Consider the following 16,421-nt stretch of genomic DNA (forward strand, 5'->3'; position numbering starts at 1 on the left):
CTTAAAATAGACAATACAAAAGAAGTCCAAGCAGTAAAGCAGAACCAGAGAAGATTTAACATCCTTTCTTCCCCAGCCCTTACCCCAGACACATCCAGCACAGCTCTGGTACCAGGGGAGTCAGCAGGACCCACGGAAATGGACACTGGTGACACTCAGATAGATGCCACCCCTCGGGACACCAACAGCCTGGTCCCCTGCTCTGGTACTGAGCCCTCCAGCTCAGCCAAATTCACAAGGCTCTTTTACCGGCCTCGTACCAGGCACTTGTCTCAAGCTGGGGAAGGACCGAGGGGAAATTACCAGTTGGAAGGAAGACTTTTGCACCCCGATATTCCACGGGATCTCTTTCTTTTACAGGGCAAAAATACGGACAAAACCGCTCGCTGGGAGCGCGGTCGGAGCAAGGAGCGGTGTCCTGCTATTGCCACCTCGTGGGCCCTTGCAGCAATAACCAGGCCACCAGGACCTGGTGGCACAGGTTCTCCAGCACCCACCGACCTGCTCCGGGCTTTCCGAAGGCAGCTGGCAGGACAGAGGAGCATCCAGTGCCTCGGCAGGCCGTAAGATCCTCTCCTGATGTGTGAACTGGAGAAATCTAGACGTTTCTCTGTTCCCAGCATCGTGTTACAGAGCAGGGATTTGTCTTCCTCTCAACTAACATTCAACAAAACATTCAGCCCTTTCATGGCCCAGAAGGAGGATGCTCAGCTGAGGGACCTTGTGTCCCATCAGGATGTGGGACTAAGCCCACAAGCTGTAGCTGAGCTCTGACATTTGCTCTGGATAAATCACTAAATGTAGAAAAACCCCAAATAAATTATTGCCCACAAGAGATGGAGCATCCATATCTGCAACCCACAGCACAGACATGGTGGTGCTGCTTTACCATTTCCCTCATGTTGGCCCTGTGTGCCAGGACAGAGGAAGGCACAAGAACCCCAGATTCCCCCTGGCCTGGATTTTATGCCAGAGCAGAATTACTGCTGGGTACAGAGGGGAAACTGCAGCACAAAAGTGGTTGAAACATTCCTTGGTTGTTGAATAATTCCTCCTTTAAAACAGTAAAGGAACTAGGTAGGATTTGCACAGCCTGATAAGAGGTGGCACAACCTGATAAGATTTAGTTCTTGCTTCCCACAGATTTTTCTCCTGAAATACTAGGATTTCTCCTGCATTGTGTGCAGCCCACAACATAACCAAGAGACTTACCCCTACGTGCTAGCACTAGGAAGGCCTTTTGGCAGCTTTCTTCTGATCTTTGTTGTAGAAAGCAAACACACAGATCTTCTAGGGACTCTTCTAGGACTCTCAGGGACTCTCAGTCATCCAGGAATAGCACCAAACCAATGCTGAGAAGCAAAGGGCTGTCAGGATTGCCCAGCAACTGGAGGTGAACCATGGAGTCACTGCCACAGCTGCAGGTCTGCCGGCCTCCACTGGTGGCTACCCTGGCCCACTCTACCAAGTCCCTCCCTGTCCACTCACTCACATGCTAGGAACTTTCTAAAGGAGCATTTCCTAGGTCTTGCTGCCTTTGCTCCCACCTTGGGTTGGCTGGGCTCAGTCTGGAACTGCTGGTGCTCATGGAAAAGGAGTTGTCCTGGCTACCTACAGAGTCCATCTCGAGGGCCAGGCAAAGCTGGCTTCTACTGCTTGGAAAGGGCTGATCCCTAGTGTTACTGAACCACTTTCGTTTTCCTTCTCCTCCTCCTCTTTTCCTTCTTCCTAGCCTCATTCCTCCTTTGCTTTGGGGTTCTTGGTGATTTCAGTTCTGCTTAAACTCCTGCTGTGTCACCCCAGCTATCGCACTCCCAATTCTCTCCCTCTGCTCCCTGCTCTCCACTGGCCCAGCAGCCCTCTCACACACTCCCACATGAAGCTGTCTGTGACAACCACAGCTCATTGTGTGCCTTCTCCTGGTACATTTGGCCTTGGATGGCAGGCTTTAGTACCAGTGACCCAGGCTCTGCGGAGATGCTGAGCAGCACAGAAGACAGGAGGAGATCTGCTTGCTGAAAGTGAAGTTCTGGTTTGAAAGGGGTGGGATCCTTTCCCAGGGATATCTCTTGGGGGATAGATGCTCAGTCTGGGCAGAGGCAAAGGAAGAGCTGTGGTCAGGCAAGTGTCCTGCAGGTGGAAAATCTAATTTTCCAGGGAGGATTTTGCCCCAGGTTATAAGAAGAGGAAACCTCAAGGGTGGGCCCTGCTTCTGATGGCTGGAGAACGCAGTGCCATGCTGTCCTTATCATTTCATCTGGTGGAGGTCTGGATCCAGTTCTCATTAGTATTCAATCATCTGTTTCACTGCTCAACTCTTTAGACCAGCTTCTTTTGTGGCAAGAAAAATATGGACTTTTCACCACCTGAAACAACTGCCTGGGAGCTGTTTCTTCCCACCCTGCTCAAAGCAGAGTAATATTCTATAGCCACAAGAACATGCTCCTTGCACTTCAAAGTCACCAGGGATAGGGTTTATACTTGTTATTCCACTTAATGATTCTGACTTTGAAATGATTATGGGGTCTCCTCTGAATGCTTTATGGGGTAACGGAACTCCAGAAGAGCAGGGCTCTTTCCAGCTGAGTAAATAGAAGGTATTTTCATAAATCTTCAGACTATTGAAACATCAACAACATTATCCTACATGGGTTGTTACGACTTTGTTTTTGCAGAGTCATATGTTGAAGCTTAGACTTTTTCTTCCAGCCTTGTCTTCTATGAAGCTAGAAACTTCAAGTCATCCCACGGAGGCTCCTTCAGTCACAAAAACACTCACAGCCCTACTTGAAGTTCTCTGTTGTCAGCCAGGGTGAAGATGACATTGCTTTGATCATCTCCATGTCCTCAACTTGGAATCCCACTCTTTGGCAAGGGATTAATGCCAGGGCTTGGTCTCCTCTCTGCTGCGTGAGATCTCAACACATGTGGATGACAGGACAGAAAGTGGAACTATGGTTCTTCCTGCAGGAGTTCTGGTTTTCTGGCCAGTGACTTCCCCAGTACTTGGTGAACTTTCACCTCTCATCTCTGCCATCCCAAATAGCTTACACTTCAGTAGGCAAGTGTATGGAGTATGTGCAAACACTGCTGCAGGTTGGAGCAGGGATGGGTCATGGAGAAATCTCTGCTGTTGAGGTTAAGCAGCAATGCAGGTGACCACAAACCTGTGTGGCAGGATGGCAAACACAGCATTCCCTGTGGGAATACAGATGTTCTGTGTGACCTTCAATAAGTCAGAGGTGTTTATGCTCTGCCAGGTCCACACCTCAGGCAGCCAAAGCTCAGTCCCTACAGGCAAGAAACAAACCTGACTCCCTGTGGCACAGATGGAGCAGGAGGGAGCCCATAGAACTGACAGGGAGATGGGCACAGACATTTTCAGTGACTGAACATGCCCACTGAGATCAGCCCAGAGGTACATTCCTGGCTCTTGTGCTGCTCCACAGAGAAAGGCTCCCCAGCCCCTGGGCAGCTGTTGGCCACCAAACCAACTCTCTTCAGCATTTCCACAACTGGGCGCTGTTCCTTCTTGGTGCGGACTTTCCTTCCTGCCCACTGGTTATCTGTTGTTCTCCAAACCCACAGCTGGGGGAAGTGCCTGTGGAGATGGTGTTTTTCTTTCTAAATCAGCAAGTTTTATTGTATTTTATTTTTTTTATTCTTCACAGTTTGCACGTTGTTTGTTGCCAAAACTCACATATCCCTGTTCGATTGGTTTTCCATCTTTCTTCTCACTCGTAAGCTTAAAGAAATGAATTCAGATAATAAAACCAAAGTATTCTGCCACAGTTCCATTATTTGAGCTGAAACACCTTCCTTTATGTTTGCTTGCCCATGGGAAGAGATGGTAAGTCAGAACCTCTGTGAACTTCCTGACCAGGGAGGCAGAAATGGAAAGAGTAAGAAATATGGAACAGCTTCTCAGCTGATACAAACCAGCACAGCTCCCTTGTTTTCAGCAGAGCTTCCCTGCTTTTGCCAGCTAAAGATCCATGTCTCAGTTGTCTCAAGGTGCTTCTGATAAGCCATGTAGGTAGTAATCCCACAGCAGCCTCACTGGGCAGTAGCACCACAGGGTATGTATTAATATGAGCCCTCCTAGAAAAAAAGAAAATAAAATCATTATCTCTGTATTTTCATATTATTCTAACATTCCTCAATTACACCTCTCATCATAAGCAGCCCTCATATGCACAAGAAAAAACAACTGAGTGAAGATACAAAAAGCTGTTGGCATCTAGAGTGTTCCTGGTGTACACAGGACCACGGGCAAGTACTTTGGTCAAAGCATAAATTCTGAATAACACAAATGATGGATAATGCACCCATGAATTTTGCTCCCTCTCCACTCATGAATTGTCCAGGAAAAAAAAAAGTTTGTTTACAGCAACTGGTTACCTCTTATGAAGGATGTGGATCATCCAGCCTTTTCCAGGTAATGTAAAAACTGGGAAGAGTAAGGAATTAGCTCCTTAACAGGCGCTCACTGGAAAGCTAGGAAGGAATGGAAAGTGGTGACAAGGGCACAGCAAGGCAAGGAAAACAAGGAAATCCTCACATAGGTACCTGTTTTTTAAAAACATTGATTTATTGTGTGTAGCACAACAGACCAAACAAATCCAGTGGCATTAAGAACAACAAAAAATAGATATTTATACTGAATTACACAAATTGACAAAATGAGTCCTGTGGAGTAAAGGAGATCTATACATCAAATTCAGGGTGGACTGGTGAATCTATACAGTGAATGAGTACAGGGGAAGCATGGTACACATGGACAGGAAAACCTGAACAAAATTCAGAGAAATTAAATGGAACAGAAGAGTTCCTGCTGTCTCATGGACTAAGATTTCACTTTTGGTCTATAATTTTATCACAAATATTTTGGCATGGTCAAAGTGACAGCAGGGCCAGATGCACAGTGTCAAATCATTAACCCAGGACCCATTTTGTGAAAATGATCAAAATAATGTGTTGGAGCCTGTCTTCTGTGCTCACACCCATTACCTACTATTGTTCTGCACTTGCATTTCACAACAAAATTAAAAAAACGTGAAGGGCATCGAATAGACTGAAAATCTGGAAGCACCATCACATTCATTTATTTAGCACCAATTGTGTTCCTCATGACCTCAGCTTCCTGCTTCTGAGTTTCTACCAGCAAAAAATGGACAACGAAACATGTGACTTCAGGAATGACAAATCTGATGTTAACACAGGACACGTGTCCAGCCCTGCTGTGACAGTCTGTTCTTCTGTGCTGTGGGGATTTGTCCACAGTGGTTTCTGTTCAGAATTTTTGGGTCTTGTTACTTTGGGTGGCAGTCTCAGTGACCCGCTGGAAGGCCTTCCAGGGCCTTCCTTCCATAGCCCAAACTGCAACTTGATGTAGTTATTTGGTTGTTTACTGTGCTTAGACTTTATCTTTACCTGCAGGACATTATTTTCTCCATATTCTTCTGTACTCACCTCACATTTGCCAAAACATTTGATGTTTCAGTGTATTGCTCTGCCTTTTGCTCTTCCTTTAAGACCCCAGTTTCACATTGATTTTAAACAACAGGTCTTGTAATTAGGTTGGATAACTGCAACCCAAAGTTTTTCCTAGGCAAAACTCCAACAGAGTTAATTGGCTTCAGTGGGAGACTTGTCCAAGTAGGAAGGGTAAGATTTGGCCTCAAGTAGACTATAAATTCCAGTCGAAAACTCAGTAGTTGTTCAGAGACTCACTCCTGTGACAACATCATTCCTTGTGTTTCCTTTCCTGAATTCCTTTCCTAGTCCCAGGGGGAAAGCTTTCTGGGACCAAAATCAAATGATAATACCCTGGCCACCTCCCCAAACCCCGTTATGTCTTGTAGAAAGTATCATCGTCTCCACTGCTCTCCAAGGGAGTGTAAAGCCTCCAAGACTTTCTGTCAGGAGAGGCCAGTTCTGTTCACGGAGGCAATAAACAGCCCCGATAAGCAACTGTGACCCTGCCAACCTCACCAGTTGCTTTCCATGATGTAATAAGTACTTACACTCCAAATAAACCCACACTGCAGTATTTAAGGAATTCTCCACAGCTTTGTAAGGAACCACACTGCAGCACAGCAACTAACTGAGGGAATTCATCCCAAGCATCCCACTGCTGAACTGCAACCACAGCCTCGGGATTCCTGTCCCACCACTGCACATGTCCCATCCTTCTCAGAAGCTGTAGGCCATACTCCTTTCTCAGTGTAACTCTTTGTGCCAAAAAATGAACATCTGAGGTATTATATGGTCCAAAATATAACTAAAAAATCAAACACAGCCTAGTTCAACAGACCATATATATATATTTTTTCATACTGCCTGACTCTGTAACAAAATACTCCTACAGTTTCTTGTAACTGCAGAAAAAACAGTTCATATCTGAGATCCCAAACATTTCCCATCCTTTCAAATGCTTCAGCCACTGAATTATACTCCCCTTTGCCAAGGAAATCTTAAGAAAACAAGTCCCTCATCTAGTGCTTCCCATAGGTCACCAAGTTCCTGCCTGAGCAGCCTGAAAGGGAAAACAGCCTTTCTGAATCAAAAGCTCTGCACGGAGGCTGTTCTAGCTCTGGTGCCCCTGGTCTCTCTCAAGCTACTGGATTTAGTTCACCAGATGATCTCAGCTACTGTAGAACCTCATGGAGAGCTTCTCACCTCTGAAAATTATGAGACATCATTTATGACCCTGTGAGCTAAATGCACCTGGAAATGAGGCTGGTACTGCCCTGCTGAAGAGCCCAGGCTCTCCTTGGAAAGCCCCAGGACTAAAAACACTGCTGTGCCCTGCACTGGTGCCAGAACAAAAATGCAGACGTAGGATAGAGGCACTTGTGGTAGGAGAGGCTGATAAAACATTCACTGTTCCTCCACTTGTTACAGCAGGAACAGCAGTACGTGGCCTAAGCCACACACTCACAGCCAAGTTTGGCTCTAGCTGACGTGATTCCCAATTTTCAAAAAGAGCAGAGGTGGAAATACAGACCCTGATATCAAATGGATACACAGCCCTGATGATGGGACATCCCTTGCTTGTCTCCTCCCCCAGTGCCCCCATAGGTGCAGAGGACACCCAGGGACCACAAAACAGAATTGAGCAGACTCCTTCCTGAGCAGTCATCCAGTGCTGTGTGAGACAAGCTCACAAGAAAAAGATGTGTCAGGAGCAGGGGGTGTGCAGCAGTTCTGAAGACAAACAAGAAATGCAAAAGAACCTGGGAGAAGACCAAATTTTCATTCTCTATCTTCCCTCCCCACTGCAGCTTCTGTTCCAACACTGGGCCAAAATGACTGAGATAAAAGACATCTGGGAAACCTGGATCTCAATGGAGAACTGAGGCTGAGTTTTGCTGGTTTAGCAGTGACTTCCTTGACAGGTAAACCTCAGAACACAGTATTTGAGCTATCTATCATATGGCATATTTTGGAGAAAGACTAAAGTCCTACAGAGAAGTCAGCTCTTTACAATAAAGTAATTTGACGTCCTCCATGTCAGCTTCCACTGGCCTTCAGGACATGAAATCTAACTGCCCAAAAACAGCCACTTTGATGGCAGTTAAAAACTGAAAAGACTAAGATGTTAGTCACTGTACAACAATGTTAGTTCTTTTCCTATGCTGAGTAGTTTTGGTTCCTAGTAGAGTTCACACTACCCACCTACCACAAAACATCTGTGAATTAAACTGCTTGGTGAAATACACCTTACACCAGATTGAAAACCAACGTTGGAATCAATGGGGCAGTAAATGATCTGACCCTCCTGAGCTGAGCTTGCAGACACTGTCAGAGCAGAACAGGCAGTGTGTCCAAACACTTAACAAGGATTCAGAAAGTGGGTCATTAACACATTTTGTCATGTTATGCAATTTTTCCCTCCCCTCTAAACTGGGCTGTTTTCCAGCTCCAGTAGCCAACAATAAATCAATCACAGTCTCTCATAAGCCTTTTGACTTAAATTCTATCCTGTAGGTTGGGTTAAAAACAGAGCAAAAATCACTGCAGGAGGTGGCTAGTGGTGACTGCTGTTTAGGAGATGTTTGCTTGACCCACAGCCATTCTTGTTGCCATTTTTTGTGGGATCCTCTTCATTATCTGTAACAGAATCTTCCTCCTCTTCATCACTCCGGTCATCTTTTAAGTCCTAGGCAGAAGAAAGCACTGTGAGCATATTCTGTACTTGCTGTTCACTGTCAGAGAAGTTACCAGATTGCTATTATCAGTGCAGTACAGATCTTCCAAAAAGGCCTACTGGTGCCAGACCAACAAGTCTTTTCCATGTGAACTGGGTATCTGGATCTTTGCAATGGTTTTGAAATAAGAGCCAATTAATTTCATTAGTCAGGTGCCCCCACTTGTAATTGCAAAATAAAGAGATGGTGCATAGAAGTTCCAGAAGTTTTTCCTTTCTTGGAAGTTCCCCACCATCCTTTAAAGGCAAAACCTCTCTGTCCTTCATTTGCCTTGAAAAATAAAAAAACATGCTAAAGGGAACAAATGAAAGGGGAGCTCTAGATATACTGGACAGTATCAAAGCTGCCCACCCCAGAAATACTCCTTTCCCCCAAAACGGAGGCTGACATCCAAGGACAGACCAGTTATCAACACTTTCATCTTGCAGAACCCAATGGTCTTCAGACAAAATTTCTCCCATGACCTTGGCCCAGTCATTCTTGCTTGTTTCCCTTTTCCCCTGTAAAGCCTTACCAGTAATCCCTGGGTGCTGTGGGATTAATTAACAACTGTGAAGTGCAGGGAAGTTGAAAAGAATTTTGTATAAAAGCTGAATATGATGAATACACTCATCCAAACGTAGGAATTGAGAGGCTGCCTGCTTCTGACAGGTGTAAGCTAAACAGTGACTAGTTGTGCCAGCACCTCCTGCTATTCACTTTGCTTAAAGAGACTTATGGGCCCTAAACCCTTCCTCCCTGCTGGATGGTGTACACAGCATGTCAACCTGTGCAAAGGGGAGGGTCTCCCCACAGCTGTCAGACATAAGCTGGGTATGTCATCCTGCTCAGAGAATTGCCGGGAGGAGGGGATGGCTGCTCCATTAGCAGGGATGAAAGGGGGTCAGAGAGCCAGTCTGCCCACATGAAAATCCCTTCCTGGCTCTACAGGAACAGCTTCTAACACTTGGCAATCCTGCTTCAGCCTCAGACAGTCAAATGTGGTGCTTGCTAATCAATGTTTTCCACCATGCAGAGACAAGACACTGTCACCCCAGCACTGCACAGCACACGTTAGGGATGGGTAAGACCATTCTGTGCTTTTTGGCACAGTACATAAAATACACCTTTACTCTCTTATTTCTCAGCTCCTGCCATAACCCAGGATCCTACAATGTTTTCAGAAGTTCAGTTCAAACAACTGAGGCCCTGGCATTAAACCCAAACATCTCTGCTTCTCTTTCAGTGCAACAAGCACTCTCCAGCTTCTCACAGTTTAACAGACCACCCACCCAAAATCAGGAGCTTCCCTGTTGCTGGGGATCAAAAACTGGGCCCTCACTGACAACTCACCTGTTAGCACCAGGTATCCAGTTGGTTACCAGGAACTCCCAGTATTTAACAGCCAGATATTAGGTCATGTCAGTGCTCCAGTACTGAGGTGCCAGGGTGTCCTTTAGTAATGCAGGGCTGTCTGCCCTGCGGGGCTGCCTGCTGAGGGACACCCAAGGCTTCCCTTCATTCCAGAGCACGTTGCCTCCAGAGCTGTGTGCTGGAGATGATCTGCTGACCATACAGCCACACCAGGGACTGCTCCATCACGGATAAACCTGATCTCCTTGTCATCTGTCAGGACCTCAACTACCCAGGCACAGACTACATGTACTTCCTGCTCCCAGGGTGATGTGCCAAGGTCAGACATGAGGCAGAGAAAGGAGAAACCAGTGTTGTTCCTGTCCATCCTGTATCTGCTCTTGGAATGAACTAACAAGTTCACTTCCTCAGTCTGCTCACCTGAGGTCTGCCATAAGCATCAAATTCACACAGAGAAAATAAATGACAGTTCAGTTAAAAACTCACCCAATTGCAGCCTCACATCCCTCTGTGTGTTACACTTCTAGTAACATGCATAGGACTGGAAAGCCCAAACTCAGTCTCATCAGAAACTATAAACTTTCTGGAGATTTTCTTTTGCCTTTTCCCTAACAACATACAAAGGGTATCAAAACAAACAAATCTTACTGTAAATATTGTGAGACAAACTTGGCGTGCCCTTTGTTAGAGAAAAGGAAAGACAGCCTTTCCCACAACACACAATTTATGAGGTTCTGCCTTTTTCAGATCACCTCTTTCACTCCTGGTAGCTTTGCAATTTTTATTTGCAGTGAAAGACCAATATTGAGGGTGTGGGGGGAGGCTTGTTACCTTTTTGCAACCAGAAATTATTAAAAAAACAAACCAAACAACCAAACCTCAGTACAGTGTGGGGTGCAGAATCTGTCAGACTCACTGGAAGTGCTCTCGTCCTCCTGAGCAGCCTCTGGCTGGAAACATGGGGAGTGCCAGGGAGGAGCTTGTTTGTGGTCACTGTGAATAGACTCGAGCCAGTGAAGTTCCTGTGGGCAGGTGCTGAGTACCTACCTCAGTGTGCTCCACAGAACCTGCTGGTGCTCAAGTGCATGCTCAAGAACAGCTGGCAACCTGCTCCACTTGGAATGTTAACTGGTGTGTGACATCCATTCGTGTTTCCTGTAGGAATGAGCTGGCATTTCCAGCATGGAACTGGAAACTCAGATAGATTTGCTTCCCACTTTTAATGCTCTCAAACTGGAAGCTCTGATTAAAGGCACTATATGTAGTAGTTAAAAGACATGCAAATGTTTTTTCCAGCACATCCCTGCATTTGAAATAATGTCTTATATATTTCAAAGCAGCAGGAATTAAATTGCTTTGTAGTCTGAAGCAACCATTACAAATTTGCTTAATTCTGGGACAGATTAATCCATCCAAAACCCTGCTATTCATAAAGAAAAAATGCTGCTAAATAAAATCTAAAAATTTATTATACTTTGAATCATGAATTTGCTTCCTGACCAAGTCTCTCTACAAATTCTTGCTTTAGCAAAGTCTGGCTATTTTGTCTAACTTGTTTAAGTGACAGAACAGAACTTTAAATAGCAATAGCTTCATCTGTAACTAGAAAACCAAACAAACCTGTCTCTGCAAACTGTTTAACAGGCCATTATAAATCTATTAAGATAACACATGCGAAGTTTGTGCCTCTTAACTCTGACCCTCTAAGAATAACAAAAAATGTAGCATTCCTAGGATTTAATACCAAGATGTTTTCTCTGAGCCCCTCACATCATATATTATAGCTGTGTTTTCCAACTCAAAGACTCTGCTCTTTCTGTCCCTGAGCAACAACAGATGAATGTACTATCAGAAACATAAGAGCTGGCAAACTGTAAACACCACAGCTGAGGCCTCCATTAATACTCAGTGGTTTAATGGCAGCAATTGCATTTATTATACTTCAGATGGTTTAAGGTAATAGACAAAATGGATGTGTATATTTTATGTTCTGGATGACTAACCAATTTAATCTTTCTAAATGGATGAATGGTTTCAAGGTTTATGAGAAGCAGCACTAATGCTATAAAGTCTGCAAAAGAGCCATTTGTAGTGAAGCCAAAGCCGCAAACTTTTATAATCTTTTTTCCTTTTGTTTAACCCTTCCACCTGCTGCTCAGTCTGCCTCTTTTAGTTAAATGAACCGTAGTTGTTAAGGTAGTTTTGGCTTCTTGCATTTCAGTGCTGTTAGAACGTGTATCATTCAAGCCATTAGCACCACATCCTATTACAGGAACAGTCAAGAAGCCTCCAAGAGACTTCACCAAGGAAAAGGTCATCTTGACATTAAGAGATGAGCCACTTCCCAGCCTCTTGTAAGCAGGAAAACGTTGGTCAGATCACCATCCAAACTAACAAGAGAATTTCCTCCTAATTGTGAAAGCGTGTCTCTCCATAAAGCACTCAGAAATCACTTCCCTCTTGACCAGCTCTTGGCGCTTGGGGGAAATGGTTCTTCTTCCCCACATAAGTCTGAACAAAATGCTTTTTAAGCCAGCAAAGCCCTCCTGCTGATTGTAACCAGCTAAGGAACCAAAACCAGGCTTGCTGCTCAAGGACAAACAAAAGCAAAACAGGTGTGATACAAGGCAGGAAGGACGGGCAACAAGTTATGCATTGCCCCTGGTAGTCACCCCCCTAACTTGGGGCTCAAGGATGCCCATCAGCTCTGGACAGTGACACTGGCTGGACAAGGGGTCACTGGGCTATAAAAGGCAGAGAGTTCAGCAGGTGAAAAGGAGGAGCCTGCTCGGGCACTTCTTGCGTGGGACACCCCCCTGCTGCTCCTCGGACCTGCCTGCCCCGGGGATGGAGCCCGAGCCCTCCCGGGCAGCGTGCCGGGTCCTGGCCCCGCAGCACCGGCTCCTTCCCGCAGCCGTCGAGGCCGGAGCCCCCCGCCCCGTTTTGCTGCCGAGGAAACCAAACTGCTGCTGCTGCTGGGCCGCGAGGGGCTGCCCCGACAGCCCGGACCTCGGGACGCTGCCGTAGCTGCCTGCTGAGGGGGGCACAGCGGCCGCTGGGGAAGGGGCCGCCGGAGAGGAGCGATCCCACCCCTCGCCCTCTCCCCCTTCTTGCACACACAGCGCGACCTCCCTAAGGAGGACCCGGGCTTGCCCTCCTCCCTCCCTCCCTCCCTCCCTCCCTCGCCTTGGGTCCGCAACCCGCTCTCGGACAGAACATCTTAAGAGCACAGGACACGTCTGCATTTCCTCCCTAAAGGACACATTACATCCCTGACCTATCCCTGGGAGCCACTTGCCACTTTTACATTTTCCCTAACCCTCAGCCCTCGGTGTGTGTTAACCCTTAACAAACCGGTTAAGTAGTAAACACGAGCCTCAGCAGCAATTAGCGAGCGTGGCGAGGGTGGTCTGTTCCAACCTCCACTCTAAAACTTGGTCCCGCTGGGGCCGCTCCTCTGTGAGAGGCCACGTGTGAGCTCTTGGTCTTACCCAAAAAGCCCTCCAGCCCGGGGGGACGCGGCGGGAGGAGCCTGACAGCCCAGGATGTGTCGGCAGGAGGAGCCTGACAGCCCAGGATGTGTCGGCGGGAGGAGCCTGACAGCCCAGGATGTGTCGGCGGCAGGTCGCGACAGCGCCGCGCTCGTCCTGCTACAGCTGGGGAGACCCGGGGGAGACGGACACGGCTGTGCCGGAAGGCAGATGGAAGGGTGGGTTTCCTGTTGCTACGTGCTGGTGGTACCCCCTGAAGCTCCCCTGGTGTGAAGTGGGACTGGGCACACACCACCCTCCTTCCCTGGGCACACGGCATCTCTGTCCACACCGCGGCTTCGTGTCTGCTACGCAGGGCTGGAGGGGGAAGTGTAAGAGCTAAGGGGAAAAACGCTGCCAAGCAGTAAAAACAGCAGCAAAAATATATTGTAGCGACGTGGATTGATCCTATAAAGAGCGAGGAAGCCTTAGCAACCTGCCTCCTGCTTTCTTAGGACACTTGCTAGCAAACCCACGGCCAGGCCGATGGGTCTCGCTGCAGATTGTCAAGCTGAGCTCTCACAATAAGCTGGTGCTACAGTGACAGGCTCTGAAACAGGAGCAGCCACTGAGGCAGGGTGGAGAAAAAGACAAAGAAACTGGCTGAAAGACACCTGAGCAGAACTTGTTTCTGCAGTGAAGATGTTTCTGCATGAAGTCCAGTTGCCACATTGACTGGAAGCTGTAGCCCTCCCTTCCTGTGAACACCTTGGCATTCCCAGGAATCTGCTCCCCCAGACTTAGCTGACTTTTCACCTGCTCTGCTTAAAGCCAGCACTGGCTATACAGGAACCAAAACTGAAGCAGCTCTTTGTATCTCCTGATAAACTCCCTCTGAACTAGATCAGTTTCAGTGTACTAAGATCTGCCACCAAACAAAAACCAGCTCAGAGTAAAAACTTCCAACTCCCAAGAGATTTGTGGACCTGAACAGAAACACTAATTAAAATAGACTTATAAATAAATAACAAGCAGTGACTCCATCCCAAGCCTTTCACTAGATCATTTGTTTCTTTATGGAGAGCTTGATCAGGTTCACAAGTGCCCTCATTTTTTGCTTATTGTAACAAACAAAACCATTAGATGCAGGCAAACACTAACTATAGAAAGATTCTGACTCTAATACACACAGAGGTCACCATCAAAGGGCAGTTTCACTGTTTCAAGTGGTATTTTAGTTCAACACACTACTTTAAAAAAAAACAAACAACAAAACCAAACACACAAAACAAAAAAACAACCCACAAACCCAAAACAACAAAAAAAGCCTGGTTTCAGAGTGCAAATTACAAGACTTGAATCCTAGATTTGAACATTTTTAAATGCCTAGAAACCTGAATATGTTCGATAAAGCTCAATCCTAGACCTCATTTGAAACATCTGCACATTCCAGCAGTGTCACTTTCCACAGAAAGTGCTGCAGTTATGGCACAAATCACAACAGGAATGGCAGCTTCTGCCCTGATAGTGCCAGTCAGAATCCAGATCATCACACACACAGACTATAGGACAATGCAATGGCTTTAAACTAGAAGAGGGGAGATCTAGGCTGGAGATGAGGAAGACATGTGTTATGAGGGTGGTGAGACACTGGCACAGGCTGCCCGGGGAAGCTGCGAATGCCCCATCCCTGAAGTGTTCAAGGTCAGGCTAGATGGGGCTTGGAGCAACCTGGTTTCCTGGGAGGTTTTTCTGATGGGTGGATATCTTTAAAGGTTCCTTCCAACCCAAACCAGTCTGAGGCTGGTTTGGCACAGCAAGGTTGGCTACATCACCCTGAGCACCTCCACACTACTGTAACTACTGGGAGTTACAGTCTGTTTGGGAGTCCAGCTTTTTAACTCCTACAGCACAACCCCAGGTGACTTGGTCTATCACAGCTTGGTCTGTTCATGCACCTCCTATTTCCAAGCAGGTTGTCAGTCAACTTGTCACTCTGAAAAAGACCCTGCACCTGAGATCAGCCAGCTCAGATGCCTACAGAGGAACCCACCATTTCAGCAGATGCCACAGAAGACTTATTTCTGCCCTTTGCTTCATCTGTGGATTACAAGTGCAAGGTTCTGCAAAACCACTGGGCCCACAGGAGCCTCCTGGATACCAGAAACACAGGGACATCCAGGTCTCTCTCTCTCAAAGACTGTGGGATGTAAGGAGATACATTTGGGCCTATTAGGTTAAGCATAATTTATGTGCACAGAAAGTAAGTGGATTTCTTCTACCAGGTAGAGATTATAAAGGCAACTCACAGCTGATTCTGGAATTTTCATTATGTCTTTTTCTGACTCAGTGAAATTTAAGATTTTTTGCATTGTCAAATGTTTAGTTATATCCTTTAGTTAGAATTTCCTGACTTTTAGAAATCAGAACTTAGAAATCAGACTCTTAAAATCAGTACATCCTAAATACTACAGAATCACAGAATATTATACCTTAATTCTACCTTAAGAAAATTTTAAATATATACAAACATATTGACTAGATCTTGATTTTTCAGTGTAAAGACAATAAATTCCACAGCACCTGCACATATGGAACCAGCCTGCAGTACAAAGATGAAAGCTGTTAGTCAGGTCAGCAACCACTGACTCAAAAGAGATAATAAACAAGAGAGATGATAAAAAGTCAGTCCAAATAGATAGAAGGGGGTACTTTTCTAACAAATAATACTATAAAGTTGATGAATCTCTGAGTTCAACATGTTGAATTCAACATCAATAATTCAACTCAGCTGACATATGACTTAATAAGTCTTTACTTTCCTGTGGAGACTAAGCAATATACATTTGGATTCAAGCAAACTGTTCTTTATTTCCAGTCTGGAAGATTTTATGGGAAAATATATTCCCCTTTTCAGCTTATACATGCTAGGCAACTGAAATAAAGTTGATATTCAATGGAAGATATGCTGTTGGACTCTTTTTTTGCAGTTTTTAAATAAAGATGCAGATTCTCTACATTAATTGCATTGGACATCTTGTGGCCAGAACTCCTCTTATTTCATCTCTCTCCTCTTTGGAACACCCACATCCCCAAGTATTTCACTGGGAGTTTTCAGAGGGAACTCAAAGACAACGTGTCAAAAAGAAATTAAAATAAAAGTTACACTAATTCCACAAATAGTGAAAAGAAAAGCCTTAAAAACCTCAATGTTACTATTAAAACATGTTTCTGATTTTGACTGAAGGAGTAAATTTAACCTCCAAAAAGCATCACTTGTGTTGTCACTCAGCATAACACACCTGTAACTGGAGCTATAATGCCCTGACTGTTGAGAAGAAATAAATCATTGTTTACAGTTAATCAGGTACTCTGTGCTTTCAAT

The 16,421-nt window shown here is 45.7% G+C and overlaps 1 protein-coding gene across 4 annotated transcripts in view; it reads right to left on the reverse strand.

The window, feature by feature from the left end:
- Nucleotides 1–4,566: 4,566 nt before the first annotated feature.
- Nucleotides 4,567–16,421, reverse strand: part of CERS3 (ceramide synthase 3) — a 52,071-nt gene continuing 40,216 nt past the window's right edge. For all 4 annotated transcript variants that reach the window (XM_051628282.1, XM_051628283.1, XM_051628281.1 and 1 more), the window contains one exon: nucleotides 4,567–8,164. In XM_051628282.1, the coding sequence (XP_051484242.1) occupies nucleotides 8,033–8,164 (132 nt within the window). In that variant the 3' untranslated portion in view covers nucleotides 4,567–8,032. The remainder of the gene's footprint in view (nucleotides 8,165–16,421) is intronic.

Source organism: Apus apus, chromosome 10, assembly GCF_020740795.1.
Source record: "Apus apus isolate bApuApu2 chromosome 10, bApuApu2.pri.cur, whole genome shotgun sequence".
Taxonomy (NCBI): domain Eukaryota; kingdom Metazoa; phylum Chordata; class Aves; order Apodiformes; family Apodidae; genus Apus; species Apus apus.